The sequence below is a fragment of the Malaclemys terrapin genome, chromosome 2 (assembly GCF_027887155.1).
Source record: "Malaclemys terrapin pileata isolate rMalTer1 chromosome 2, rMalTer1.hap1, whole genome shotgun sequence".
Lineage (NCBI taxonomy): Eukaryota > Metazoa > Chordata > Testudines > Emydidae > Malaclemys > Malaclemys terrapin.
The window spans coordinates 231691962-231705929 of NC_071506.1; the positions used below are offsets into that span (position 1 = coordinate 231691962).

Genomic DNA, 13968 nt, shown 5'->3' on the forward strand with positions numbered 1-13968 from the left:
GGGGAAAAAAAATAAAGCATTTATCCTACCCCTCTTCCTAGTTTTGAACCGCTGGCCTGTTAGCACCGGCTTCTGATGCTTATTCATAAAATTTCTGCAAGAGAAAGAAAAATAGTTTAACTACATATATCAATTTAATCAGAGTACTTACAGACAACACGGTAACGTGACAGTAAAGCAAAAAAGAAATTCATAGAATCCAGCAACACTGATGAAAAATTCAAGTAAAAATTAGTTTTCGTTATTTTAAAGAGAAACAGCGCTATAATTTTAGTATAATTTGATTGAAATTTGTTTCCCTGACAAAGCTTGGTTCATGACAGTACTATACAAATGGAAGCTTTCATTCTACACAGAAATTTACCAGAAAATAATCTCAAAAGTTATATTGTCACAATATCATTTGTCTTGTCTCTATTTCAAGAGATGTAAAGTAGAGAAATTAATTACAGTATTAGATAATGAGTCTCAGGACCAAGAATAATCCTAGCTCTAATAAGGGCCAGCTTTAACCAGCCATAGGAGCTTCTATAGGATCATGATTTGTAAATTCATATATATTGGCATCATCATAATAGAATTTCCTGATTTCTAAGATAAAAAACAAAACTAAAACCCAGAAACACTTAAGACTAGATTGAAACCTTATTATCTGACCTGGGTAAGGGACAACAGGGTGCTTCACTGGCTCAGGAGCAGACCAAACTGTGATTTACCAAAGTCACAAATTTCTCCCCTGACTGCCCCTCACTCTGAGGAGGGAGTAAATTACTTCACACCTTTTCAGAGAGCAATTTACTCTTGTCTTGTGCACCCAGTCAAGTACTCAGGCTGGCAGGAAGGGGAGCACAGAGCCACTGATCCTCCCACTCTCTGCTACTTCACTACTTATTAGCTTGCAGGGAGAATAGACCCTGCTGTCCTCATTAGCAGACTAAAAATCTGAGCAAGGAAGTCGGGGGAACATGACTCCCCTGCACAGCCAGCAAAGGGCTGCAATAATCTAGCCCTTAGTGATGAGAAACAAATGACAACTCATGCCTTACAGAGTCCCATGGAAATCAATATGGGTTCTACAACAAAGATGTTTACAGGATCAAGTCTTTGGCAAATACTTCTCCCAAATATATTTTCCTGCCCTATTCAAGTGTTTATAACCATAACTTGCTTATTAGCTACTAAAGAACTGGGAAGAGAAGTCATCGCCTTCTGTGTCCCGCACAAAATGGTAGCTAGTTTTCCTCCGTCAGCAATTTTGTATTTAAATAGATACTTGAAAATCTAGATGGCATTCTATTAAATAATATCAAGCGAGGACGAATTTTGGGCCTAAACTATTGGAGAGTATTCCTTACATACAGGCCTCAATTAATGTGAGATTAATATGGCAATTTTGATTAAATCTTTACTCAAGAATAATTATTAAATAGCATATTATCTGATGAGAACGGCTATTCTTCAGTTTTATTGAGTAAATTAGTGTAATTGATTGAATTACATAGCTATATTTTGCATAAGCTTCACACCCTATATTGTCAAATGAATGCAAATAAGTAATATAGAGTGAATATAATGAAGTTTCATTGTACCTACCAGTTCTCTTATATCTCCCCCCATCCTCCCCACAGAGGAGGTTATTGTTTGGATTGGGTAAGCCATTTCACATAATTCAGGACATAAAACTCTACCAAGATTCTTGACTCATCTGAGAGCACCCTAAAGTTTTACCCATCGCAAATCAAGTTTTAGTTACGGTCAAAAAAAAAAAAAAAAAAACACACAGCCACCCAATAAGTTTAACACACACCCACATTTACACACAGACACCCTACCTCATTTTAGGCCCATTTGTTTACAGATGCTATAGAGAAGATTCATTCTACAGCAAGTCTCACTCATGCTACTGGTTTCAAAGCACACACTACACATGCCATCACCTCCTCTTAGGCTGAACAAAGTGAATTCTTGGTTTCACAGCTAGACATATTCTATCAATTACAAATTACTGTACAGTGTGCAGAAATAGAATCTGCCAGTTAATTGGTTTTCTGTATCCCAGTAAATTAGTTTTTGAACAACCCTCCCAACAATGCTCTAGTGATATAATCTACTCCAATTTCTGAGATGTCTATTTTTTCCAGTTATAATTAGGGCTGTCAATTAATCACAGCTAGGGCATGTGATTAATGTAAAACATTAACTCAATTTTTTAAAAAAGTTGTGAATAATCACGGTTTTAATCGCACTGTAAACAATTACAGAATACCAATTTAAATATATTATAAATATTTTTGGATTTTTTCTACGTTTTCAAATATACTGATTTCAATTACAACACAGAATACAAAGTGTACAGTGCTCACTTTATATTATTTTTATTACAAATATTTTCATCGTAAAAAAAATAAACAAAAGAAATAGTATTTTTCAATTTATCTTCTACAAATCCACTCATTCCTACTTCTTGTTCAGCCAATCGCTATGACAAACAAGTTTGTTTACATTTACAGGAAATAATGCTGCCCGATTCTCATTTACAATGTCACCTGAAAATGAGAACAGGCATTCGCATGGCACGGCTGTAGCCGGTGTTGCAAGGTATTTCCATGCCAGATATGCTAAACATTCATATGCCCCTTCATACTTCGACTTGTAGGCTCTAAAATTTCACATTGTTTTGTTTTTGAGTGCAGTTGTGTAAAAAAATAAATTCTACATTTGTAAGTTGCATTTTCACGATACAGAGATTGCATTACAGTACTTATATGAGGTGAATTGAGAAAAACGATTTATTTTGTTTTTTTTAGAGTGAAAATATTTGTAATAAAAACAATATAAAGTGAGCACTGTATACTTTATATTCTGTTTTGTAATTAAAATCAACATATTTGAAAACAAAGATTTTTGTAATATTTTTAAATTGGTATTCTATAATTGTTTAACAGTGCAATTAAAAAAATAGTTGTGAATTAATTGTGATTTTTTTTTTAATTGTTTGACAATGCTTATGTCACTAGGTGGCCCCTCTGTTGGTCGTTCCAACAGTGTTTCACTTTTGTAACTCAGCAAATCAGTGTTTTCTAGTCCAGAACTATGACTTATCTGGGGTTAGGAAATGCCAGCACACCTGAGAGAGAGCATAAAGGGCCAGAAAAGTTTAGAGTCATGATTGGCTAGGGTTACCATATTTCCACAATCAAAAAAAGAGGACATGGGGGGGGGGGGGAGGGGAAAGCCCCGCCCTAGCCCCGCCCCCATCCACTCCCTCCCACTTCCCACCCCCTGACTGCCCCCCCTCAGAACCCCAACCCCCACTGCTTCTTGTCCCCTGACTGCCCCCCTGCTGAGAACCGCCCCCCCAACTGTCCCGCCAGGACCCTACCTGTCCCCTGACTGCTCAGACCCTTATCCACTCGCATGGCTGGCAGGGTTGTAGAAATTTTGGTGGTGCCCAAAACCCACCTGCCTAAGGCTCTGGGAGCGTGGGTGGGTGGGTGGGGGGAGGAGGTCTGGGATGCAGGTCCTGGGCTGGGGATTAGGGTGCAGGAGGGGTGCAGGGTGCAGGTTCTGGGATAGCATTTGGGGGCTGGGTGCAGGCTCCAGGCTGAGGCAGGGGGTGGGTGTGCAGGAGGGGCTGAGGGGTGCAAGCTCTGGGATGGAGTTTGGGGGTGGGAGGTGGTGCAAAGGGAGGGGGTGCAGGCTTTGGGAGGGAGTTTGAGGGCAGGAGGGGGTGTGTGGGAAGGGGGTTTGGGAGGGAGTTTGGGGATAGGAGGGGGATGCAGGGGTGAGGGCTGTGGGTCTGAGGATGAGGGGTTCATCATGCAGGAGGGGGTTCAGGGATGGAGCAGAGGATTAGGGTGTGGGGGGATGAGGGCTGGGGCTGAGGGCTTTGGGGCATTGGAGAGGTGGAAGGGCAGAGTAAGGGCAGCCTGTCTTCCCATTAGTGGATGGGGGCACTAGGACCCGGGGGCAGCAGACAGCAGTTGCTGTTGGCTCTGGCAGTACAAGCAGACAAGGGAGAGGCAGGGATAGGGTGACCAGACGTCCCGATTTTATCGGGACCATCCCGATATTTCCTTGTTTGTCCCGCGTCCCGACCAACATGCGGTCGGGACACTGGACAAACAAGGAAATGCCCCGGAGCCTAGAGCCCGGAAGTACTCGCACCCCCCCCCGCCCCGACTCCGCCCCCTCCTCCCCCGATTGGCTCCCTCCCCGAATCCCCGCCTCTTTCCCGGGCTCACCATTCCCCCTCCCTCCGCAAGCGCTGGAGGGAGGCCGGGGAGACTCAGGGGAAGCGCGGGGCCGGGGTGAGTGAGAGTCCGGCCTGGCCGCGAGCAGGACTCAGTTGGGTGGTAGGGCGAGGAGGGGGGCGGCCCGCGGTGCCAGGCGGCGGCTGTTCTCACCCCCGGCCAGCGAGACTCGGGAGCAGCCGCTGATGCAGCTCCCACTGCCGCGGGGGAGGAAGCAGCCATGGCGCTCCGCGGCTGCGGCGCCTCCGAACCCCCCGAGCCGGGGCCTGCTGCAGGGACCCAGCAGCGCGTACGCTGGGCCCAGCCCCTGGCCAGTCGCGTCTGGGCTGCTGCCCAGCTGGTGCTATCGCGCGGCAGCCCCAGGGTGGAGGCATCGGCCGCCCAGCCCCGTTCGTTCCCCTGCGGGGCGGGGGGGGCTGGGGCCTGCTGCCCCCACTCCGGGGCCGCCGCGGGATTGCACCAGCTGGGCAGCAGCCCAGACGCGACTGGCCAGGGGCTGGGCGCAGCGTGCGCGCTGCTGGGTCCCCGCAGCAGGCCCCGGCTCGGGGGGTTCGGGGGCGCCAGAGCCGCAGCCGCGGAGCGCCATGGCCGCTTCCTCCCCCGCGGCAGTGGGAGCTGCAGCAGCGGCTGCTCCCGTGTCCCGCTGCCCAGGGGTGAGAACAGCCGCTGCCTGGCCCCGCGGGCCGCCCCCCTCCTCTCCTTACCACCCAACTGAGTCCTGCCTTCTCGGGACCAGGCCGGACTCTTACCCTGGCCCCGCGCTTCCCCTGAGTCTCCCGGGCCTCCCTCCAGCGCTTGCGGAGGAAGGTTTTTTTTTTTTTTTTGGCCCCGCCCCCCGCCACGCCCCCCCACGTCACCCCCCCCGCGTCCCGATATTTGTCTTTGGTGATCTGGTCACCCTAGGCAGGGAGGTGGGGGGGGGGTTGCAGGTGGAGGCCGGGGACCCATCCAACACTCCCCCTGCTCTCTGACTGCCCCCCCCCCAGACTCCCCTTACCATTCTGGCTCCACGTGTTTGCAAAACACGCTGCCTGGTGGGTCGGTTTGTGTGTTACACAGGGCTGCAGACAGAGGGAGGGGAGAGCAGGGGAGGGCTCTGGCTGCTGGAAGCCAATGGGAGCTGGTCAATCAGCCCAGCCGCCCAATCAGCAGCTGCACTCTGCATGGAAGGGAGGGAGGGAGGCAAGGGAGAAAAAAACCCCGGACATTTTAACCTTGTTACCAATTCCTCCCGGACGGCTATTTAGAGATGCAAAAGCCGGACATGTCCGGGGAAATACGGACGGATGGTAACCCTATGATTGGCTTTGCTGCCTTCAAGTTGTAACATAAGACAAGACCCAACCAGCAGTTACAGTTTTGCATATTGAGAATATCCTCTCTCTCAAAAACAAACCAACAAACAAGCTACAGTTTTACCAGAAATTAAGAACATTTTAAAGAAGGTACAGTTAAACTGTGTAGCCAACCTTCTGGCAATGTACTTGCCTACTTAAGTCCCAGGCAGACTGTGAAGAGCTACAAAAGGATCTCTCAAAATTGGGTGACTGGGCAACAAAATGGCAGAGGAAAGTCAATGTGGATAAATGCAAAGTAATGCACATTGGAATACATAATCCCAACTATACATATAAAATAATGGGGTCTAAATTTAGCTGTTACCACTCAAGAAAGACATCTTGGAGTCATTGTGAATAGTTCTCAGAAAACATCCACTCAATATGCAGCAGTCAAAAAAGCAAACAGAATGTTGGGCATCATTAAGAAGGGGATAGATAATAAGATAGAAAAGATCATATTGCCTCTATATAAAATCCAGGGTACGGCCACATCTTGAATACTGTGTGCAGATGTGGTTGCCCCATCTCAAAAAAGATATATTGGAATTGGTAAAGGTTCAGAAAAGGGCAACAAAAATTATTAGGGGTATGGATCGGCTGCCGTATGAGGAGAGATCAATAAGACTGGGACTTCTGCGCTTGGAAAAAAGATGACTAAGGGGGGATATAATAGAGGTCTATAAAATCATGACTGGTGTGGAGAAAGTAAATTAGGAAGTGTTATTTCCTCCTCATAACACATGAGCTAGGGGTCAAATGAAATTAATAAACAGCGGGTTTAAACAAACAAAATAAAGTATTTTTTCACACAACGCACAGTCAACCTGTGGAACTCCTTGCCTGAGGATGTTGTGAAGACCGAGACTATAACAGGGCTCAAAAAAGAACTAGATAAATTCACGAGGATAGGTCCATCAATAGCTATTAGCCAGGATGGGCAGGGATGGTATCCCTAGCCTTTGTTTGCCAGAAGCTGGGAATGGGCGACAAGGAATGGATCACTTGATGATTACCTATTATGTTCATTCTCTCTGGGGCACCTAGCATTGGCCACTGTCTGAAGACAGGATACTGAGCTAGGTGAACCTTTGGTCTGACAAAGTATGGCCGTTCTTATGTTCTTACTTGCATTCTGTGAGTTAAAATCAAGGATAGTGAATGAGATGGTACAGTGAAGCTTAGAAAGTGTTGTAGGAGCTGAGGCTCTCCAATGAGCAGAGTGCAGCAGTCTCTCTTGTGGAGTGCTCAGGAACTTCAGAGGAGGAGGATGGAGAAAGACAGATATATCCCTTTACCATCCGACACCAGTAAATGCTTTCTACATGAAGTAGACAGATAATACCACCACCAGTACCTGCAGGTTTTAAGTCTTCTAGCTAGTGACCAGCTAGATCTGACATATCTATTTTGCCTGTGTAACAACCAATCATTTGTGAAAGAGTTTGATATGTACTAAAATAAAAAAGTGCATTTCTGTAAGTCTGCTACTAATAGTGGATTTTATGTTTGTGTTCTGCTAGTCATCATAGTATTTCATTTGGTTGGGAAGAATGTTTTCTCATTGCAGCTAACATAATGATGTTAGTTTCAAGAGGATACAGAAACCTTACAGCAGTCTGGAAAAGAAAAACAAAGCAAACTATACAATATACATTAATTAATCCTATTGTCACAACCCTTCAGAGCATAAACAAGCCAGCAGACTTGAATTAATACACTTTAACTTCTTCGGTGAAAAAACACCAGCTTTCCTTTGGGGTAGCAGAATGGAAAGCCAGCCTGCCTTCCCCACCATGAAGTAGATAAGACTTCCCAGCAGCTGTGCAGTCTTCTGTTTTTATATTAATGTTTACTACTGCACATTTTCCTTGTGGTGGGGGATGGGGAGGTCTCTCTTTTCAATACTAAAAAACATTTTTCACATACCTGAAGCTTGACAATTAGATTTTAAAATTGTTTTTCTGGACATCAAAGAGATGCCCTTTAATAGAACCTGCGAACAAACAAACAAAACAAGACTTACCACTTGCGGTAAATTTAATCAACAAAAGTTCATTACAACAGCAGTGACTCTTGAGTAGTTATTAGGAGCAGCATAGGATTTGCCTTGTTCTATGTTCTATATTTAGCTTTAAATGCATTGCGCTCTAATCTGCTCTAGTGAGGGCCAGCCTTTATAAGGTACTCACTAAAGCACTGGCTCAGGAGCAAAAACACTTTCATTAGGAAATTGCAGAAGCACTAGCCTGAGCAAAATAGCTTCTTTCTAAAGAGCTAAATACACCCATCCACAGTGCAGACAATGTAACACACTGAAAGTCACATTTCACAATTCTGTTATCAAATAAATAAAATGTATATGGAGGAAAAGTTTCCAGTTAAAAAAAAGAAAAGAGACTTTTGAAATTAAATTCTAACCATAAGGGAAAACTTTGCCAAGTGATTTTTTAAAGCAACTCCTGTGTCAACACTATAGGGACTGCAGATAAAGAACATACACATCTTGAACTTTAAGTTGTATACAATGTGTTGCTCACAACAAAACGGACCTATAATGTATAATGAGGCAACAAAACACTCAGGACCTTGAACTTTTACATAAGATCTCTACACTGAAATGAGCCAAAGGAAAGGAGTGTTCTGTAATTCCAAGTAGAAGAACTCTGATTGTCTCTGGGAGTAGAGAAGTATAGCGGGGGGAAAGGAGGAACACAGGAAGTAGTGACTCTTCAGCATGCCTCTCACCCAACTGCAGTTCCACAAAAGTTAGGAGTGGCTGGGCGGAGATTGGGGCACACCTGCTCTTGATTCTCTCCTCATGACCCAAAAGATCTCTTTGTAGAAGTTAATGCTGCTAAGGGCAGTTTTCATTTCTGGTCCATATCCAAAAATACTTCCAAGACAGGAGATTATATCAAAGGCAGAGCTAGGCTGCCTGGGGCAGACCAGGCTGGACAATATCACAGGGCAGCCCATATCACATCCCAGAAGGGTTCCCTATGGATCCTGGGGATAAGCAAGGACTGGAACCTCTTCAAACTCATTTCCAAAATCCACTAAACAGTAAAAAACTCTACAAGATGAACCACACCTAGTTCCTTGGGTTCTCTGTCCTCCTCTTATGTATGTTAGTATGGATGGCTCTGATACAGCAATAAGAACTCAAATCTTTTGCAACTCTCTCTAGATCAGGGGTGGGCAAACTTTTTGGCCCGAGGGCCACATCTGGGTGTGGAAATTGTGGGGCGGGCCATGAATGCTCATGAAATTGTGGGTTGGGGTGCGGGGATGGGTTGAAGGCTCCAGCTGGGGGTGCGGGCTCTGGGGGATGATGAGGGATTGGGGGTGCAGGCAAGTGCTCTGGGCTGGGACCGAAGGGTTCGGAGGATGGGAGGGGGATCAGGGCTGGGGCAGGGGGTTGTGGCATGGGAGGGGGTCAGGGGTGCAGGCTCCAGGCGACGTGTACGTCAAGCAGCTACCAGAAGCAGCGGCATGGTCCCCCTATGACTCCTAAGCAGAGGCACGGCCAGGCGTCTTTGCGCGCTGCCCTGTCCGCAGGCACCACCCCTGCAGCTCCCATTGGCCACAGTTCCCGGCCAATGGGAGCTGCAGGGGCGGTGCTTGGTGCTGGGGCAGTGTGCAGAGCCCTCTGGCTGTCTCTATGCGTAGGAGCCGGAGGGAGAACATGCCGCTGCTTCTGGGAGCTGCGTGAAGTGGGGCAAGCCCTGGACCCCGCTCCACAGCTTAAAAGGTCTGAAGGGCCGGATGCGGCCCCCAGGCCGTAGTTTGCCCACCCCTGCTCTAGATATATCTAGATATAGGTCTTTTGTTGCAAAATGAAATAGCACTAGTTGCTTACATTCTTCTGAAAACTGTATGGGTTGAACTTGTGAAATTTACACTTTGCTGTCTCTTTAACCTATTTTGATCTAACATCACATGGTGAAAGGGGCAAAAACAAACAGTTGTAGCTGTTTAGTAGTCTTTATAATTAGATACTGACAGCTGTACTCAAATGTCCTCATTGCCTTGAGCCAGCTTATGGGAGCCCCAAATTAACAAACAGTGACAGGCTAAATGGTTCAGATAAAAGAAAAGCAACAGGCTTGAACCAAAAACACAATATGAGGTTTGGGGTGGGGAAGAGGGAAAGAGAGGGAGAGGGGAAACCAAAATCAAGAATTAACTTTTAGTTTTTCTAAAACCTTCATAGCCCTCTTCATTTTCTGCCAAGACTAGAAGCTGAAATATCTACAAGCCTCAATTCTTGTAAGATATCAAGCTTGGAATGAAAACAGGAAATATTGGAAACCTATTTCCATACCACGTATTATTAAAAGGCATTATTTTAGTCTAGTTATCTTAACAGAAGCTCTGAATCTCTGAAGCATCAAAGATTCTCCAAACACCATTAATATGCCCAAGATCAAGTTATATGTAACAGTTGGTCCATCGCAGTAAAAATTCACTATAATGACTACAGAAAGTGGTAAATCAATGCCAGGCATTGTCAAATGTGAGATACTACTTAAACTCTGCTGAGATTTTTATCTACCTACACTGGGAATTTTAACAAAAAAAAGTTATCCCCTTTGGTAGGTTACGACACTAGGTATAGACAGCCTTCTGGTTCCAGCTGTGGCGCTCAACACCATGTTGCGTAGACTTGTGCTGAGCACATTTGATTGCTATAATGCTAAAAGAGCTGCTGGAGCACCATTAGTACTAGGGTTCTCACCTTAGCAAGAATTGGAATTCTTTCCCCAGTATAGACAAGACCTAGAAGGCATGAGTTACAGAGAAACAGAACCTCCCACCTATATTTTTAACTGGCCATCTTTAATCTACATGCGGAAGATCAGATACCATGACTAGGAGATTTCTGAGTCTCTATACTTCTGGGAAATGTACTAAATGTCTAATCTCTCACCACACCACAAAAAGTCAAAGCAGCATCTTTTTTTTGGTTCCAGGCTCAGAGTTTAAGAGCCAAACTACCAAGTAATGAGTTGCAGGACTCCAGTGGCACAAAGAATCACAGAATCATAGGACCGGAAGGGTCCTCGAGAGGTCTTTTAGTCCAGTCCCCTGCACTCAAGTATTATCTAGATCAGTGGTCCCCAAAGTTTTCAGGGTCACTCCCCCACTTACCCCATCTGCGCCTCGGAGCCAGGCATGGACTGGGTATGGGGGGGGTCAAGACTGGGGCCACAGTTGGGGGCAGGGCAGGGGCTGGGAGTGGGGCTGGGGCCAGAGTTTCATCCATCGGGGCCAAGGCTGAGGGTGGGGCTGGGAATAGAGCTGCAGCTGGGCCACAGTTGGGGGCAGAGGCTAGGGATGGGGCCAGATGTAGGGCTTGGAGCTGGGGCCAGATGTAGGGCTGGGGGCGGAGTGGGGCTGAATGGTGCTCCCACCCCATCCTTCGTGGGAGTTGGCCCTGGCTCTGCTGTGCCCCCCCCCCAAGTTCCTCCAGGCCCCCCTAGGGGGGTGCACCCCACAGTTTGGGGACCATCAATCTAGACCATCCCTGACAGGTGTTTCTCTGTCATTGGAGATTTTTAAGAGCAGGTTAGACAATTCACAACCTGCCTAGGCAATTTATTCTAGTGCTTAACTACCCTGACAAGATGATTTTCCGAACGTCCAACCTAAATTGTCCTTGCTGCAATTTAAGCCTATTGCTTCTTGTCCTATCCTCAGAAGCTAATGAGAACAATTTTTCTCCCTCCTCCTTGTAACAACCTTTTATGTACTTGAAAACTATTATGTCACTCCTCAGTCTTCACCAGACTAAATAACCCCAGTTTTTTCAATCTTTTCTCATAGGTCATGTTTTCTTTAATCATTTTTGTTGCTCTTCTCTAGACTTTCTCCAATTTGTCTACATCTTTCCTGAAATGTGGCACCCAGAACTAGACACAATACTCTAGTTGAGGCATAATCAGCGTGCAGTAGATCAGAAGAATTATTTCTTGTGTCTTGCTTACAGCACTCCTGCTAATACATCCCACAATGATGTTTGCTTTTTTTTCCAAGTGTTATACTGTTGACTCATATTTAGCTTGTGATTCACTATGATCCCCAGATCCCTTTCTGCAGTACTCCTTCCTAGGCAGTCATTTCCCATTTTGTATGTGTGCAACTGATTGTTCCTTCCTAAATGGAGTGCTTTGCATTTACCCTTATAGAATTTCATCCTATTTTCTTCAGACCATTTCTCCCATTTGTCCAGATCATTTTGAATTTTAATCCGATCTTCCAAAGCACTTGCAACCACTCCCAGCTTAGTATCATCCGCAAACTTTATAAGTGTACTCTCTATGCCATTATCTAAATCACTTAAGATATTGAACAGAACCGGACCCAGAACGGATCCCACTTGATCTACCCTTCCATCTAAACTGTGAACCATTGATAACTCTCTGGGAACGGTTTTCCAACCAATAATGCACTCACCTTAAAGTAGCTCCATCTAGGTTGTATTTCCTTAGTTTTGTTTCTGAGAAGGTCATGCAAGACAGTATCAAAAGTTTTACTAAAATCAAGATATAGCACATCTACCACTTCCCCACTATCCACAAGGCTTATTACACTGTCAAAGAAAGCTATCAGGCTGGTTTGACATGATTTGTTCTTGACAAATCCATGCTGTTACTGATCACCTTATTATCTTCTAGGTGTTTGCAAATTGATTGCTTACTTATTTGTTCCATTATCTTTCTAGGTACTGAAAGTAAGATGACTGGTCTGTAATTCTCCAGGTTGTCCTTATTCCCTTTTATAGATGGACAAATATAATGCCATTTTCCAGGCCTCTGAAATCTCTCCCGTCTTCCATGATTTTTTGATGATAATCACTAATTATGCCGATATTGCCTCACTGAGCTCCTTGAGTATTATAGGGTGTATTTCATCAGGCCCTGATGATTTGAAAACATCTAACTTGTCTAACTAATTTTTAACTTGTTCTATCCCTATTTTAGCCTCTGATCCCACCTCACTTTCACTGGCGTTCACTATGTTAGAAGAGCTGCCTTGAACAATCCTACTAGAGAAAACAAAACATGCCAGTAAACAGCACACAGCTGTTTGTGCTGTCTGGAAAAGTAGCAGTGATTCAGATTATGAACTAACAAAACCTGTAGGTGGAGAATTCATAAATCCCTTTCAGTAGTGATGAACACATTATCATAAGGAGATGCCAGGTTAGAGCGGATGTAGCTGGATGTGATGTAACTACAGTTTCTTGCCAATTTTTTGTCAAGCTTCCCACTGTGATATTTAGCTGGTGTTCAGATTATTTTTTCCTCTATCTCCACAGGCATATCAGAGTTAATTAGTATAGTGTGTGAAGAGCAAAACCAAGGAACACCTTTTACGCAACTTGTATGCTCATCACAGTTGTCGCCAGGCAGCAACTGCTGCAATTACAGCTCTAAAACATTTTCTGTTATAAATATTTTCTTACACCCATAACTTTCTGAGAAATTCAGCTGGGGGGTGAGGGTGGGGTGGGGGGGGGAAGAGAGGGTTAAGCCTTTCCAGATTTGGTCTCTGTCTAAAAGGTGAAAGTTATTGCTAAGTCTGAGCTAGTTTCACTGCTGGCCAGTATTGTTGTAAAGAGTAGCAATGTCGCTCCCTACAGCCAAGAAGTTTCACTGATGCTGGTTAGGAAAAAAGAGCAGCTAGAGATCTAATCCTCTGCTGCTTCTGAGCCACGGGGTGGGGAGATGCAGGGATTGGGAGGGACTCCCCCTCTCCTATTTTATAGCCACCACCATCCTCTCCTCCCTGAATAGCATCACTCTTCTGGAGCAGCAAAGGGAAACTGCCAAGACCCTATCACTTTCACAGCCCTTTGGGGAGCAGAAACTGACCAGTATCCAGTTAATTTCAGGTTTTACAGTATTTCCAGAGTCATTCCCTGACCCCACCAAAAGAAAATATAGGTCTTACAAAAAAATGCCAGCTCAAGAACACTAGAGACTGGAGAGTTTTATTTATCCACAGCACAAATGCAGCAAGGGAACAGCACTGGAAGCCTCCACTTTTACCTTGGCGTTGTGCCTGTAATGGCCAGCACTAGGGATGCAGCATGTACTAAATGAAGGTCAGATTCTGATACCCTCACTCACACCCAGTAGCACCTTACTCCACAAGTAATTTAAATGGACTACTTATGGAATAAGATGATATTTAACCTGAGAGTACCAAAATCTAAATTAATTTAGATTATATTTAAATATAAAAGTGACCATTATTAATCCTGTGTTTCTCTGCTGGAAAGTTACCTCCCGTGTTATGAACGGATTTTGCTTATTACTCTATAGCACAGGGGTGGCCAACCTGTGCTCCAGAGCCACATGTGGCTCGTC

The 13968-nt window shown here is 45.1% G+C and overlaps 1 protein-coding gene across 6 annotated transcripts in view; it reads right to left on the reverse strand.

Moving 5' to 3' along the window:
- The window catches only part of BZW2 (basic leucine zipper and W2 domains 2), an 80811-nt gene that overhangs the window by 51563 nt on the left and 15280 nt on the right, over positions 1 to 13968 (reverse strand). For 2 of the 6 annotated variants that reach the window (XM_054020375.1, XM_054020376.1), the window contains 2 exons: positions 7520 to 7586; positions 30 to 94 (listed from right to left, as the gene is read on the reverse strand). In XM_054020375.1, coding sequence (XP_053876350.1) covers positions 30 to 87 — 58 coding nt within the window. In that variant the 5' untranslated portion in view covers positions 88 to 94; positions 7520 to 7586. Of the gene's footprint in view, positions 1 to 29; positions 95 to 7519; positions 7587 to 7616; positions 7707 to 13968 lie in introns of those variants that run through there. The other 4 variants (XM_054020373.1, XM_054020372.1, XM_054020374.1 and 1 more) reach the window with 3 other exon arrangements.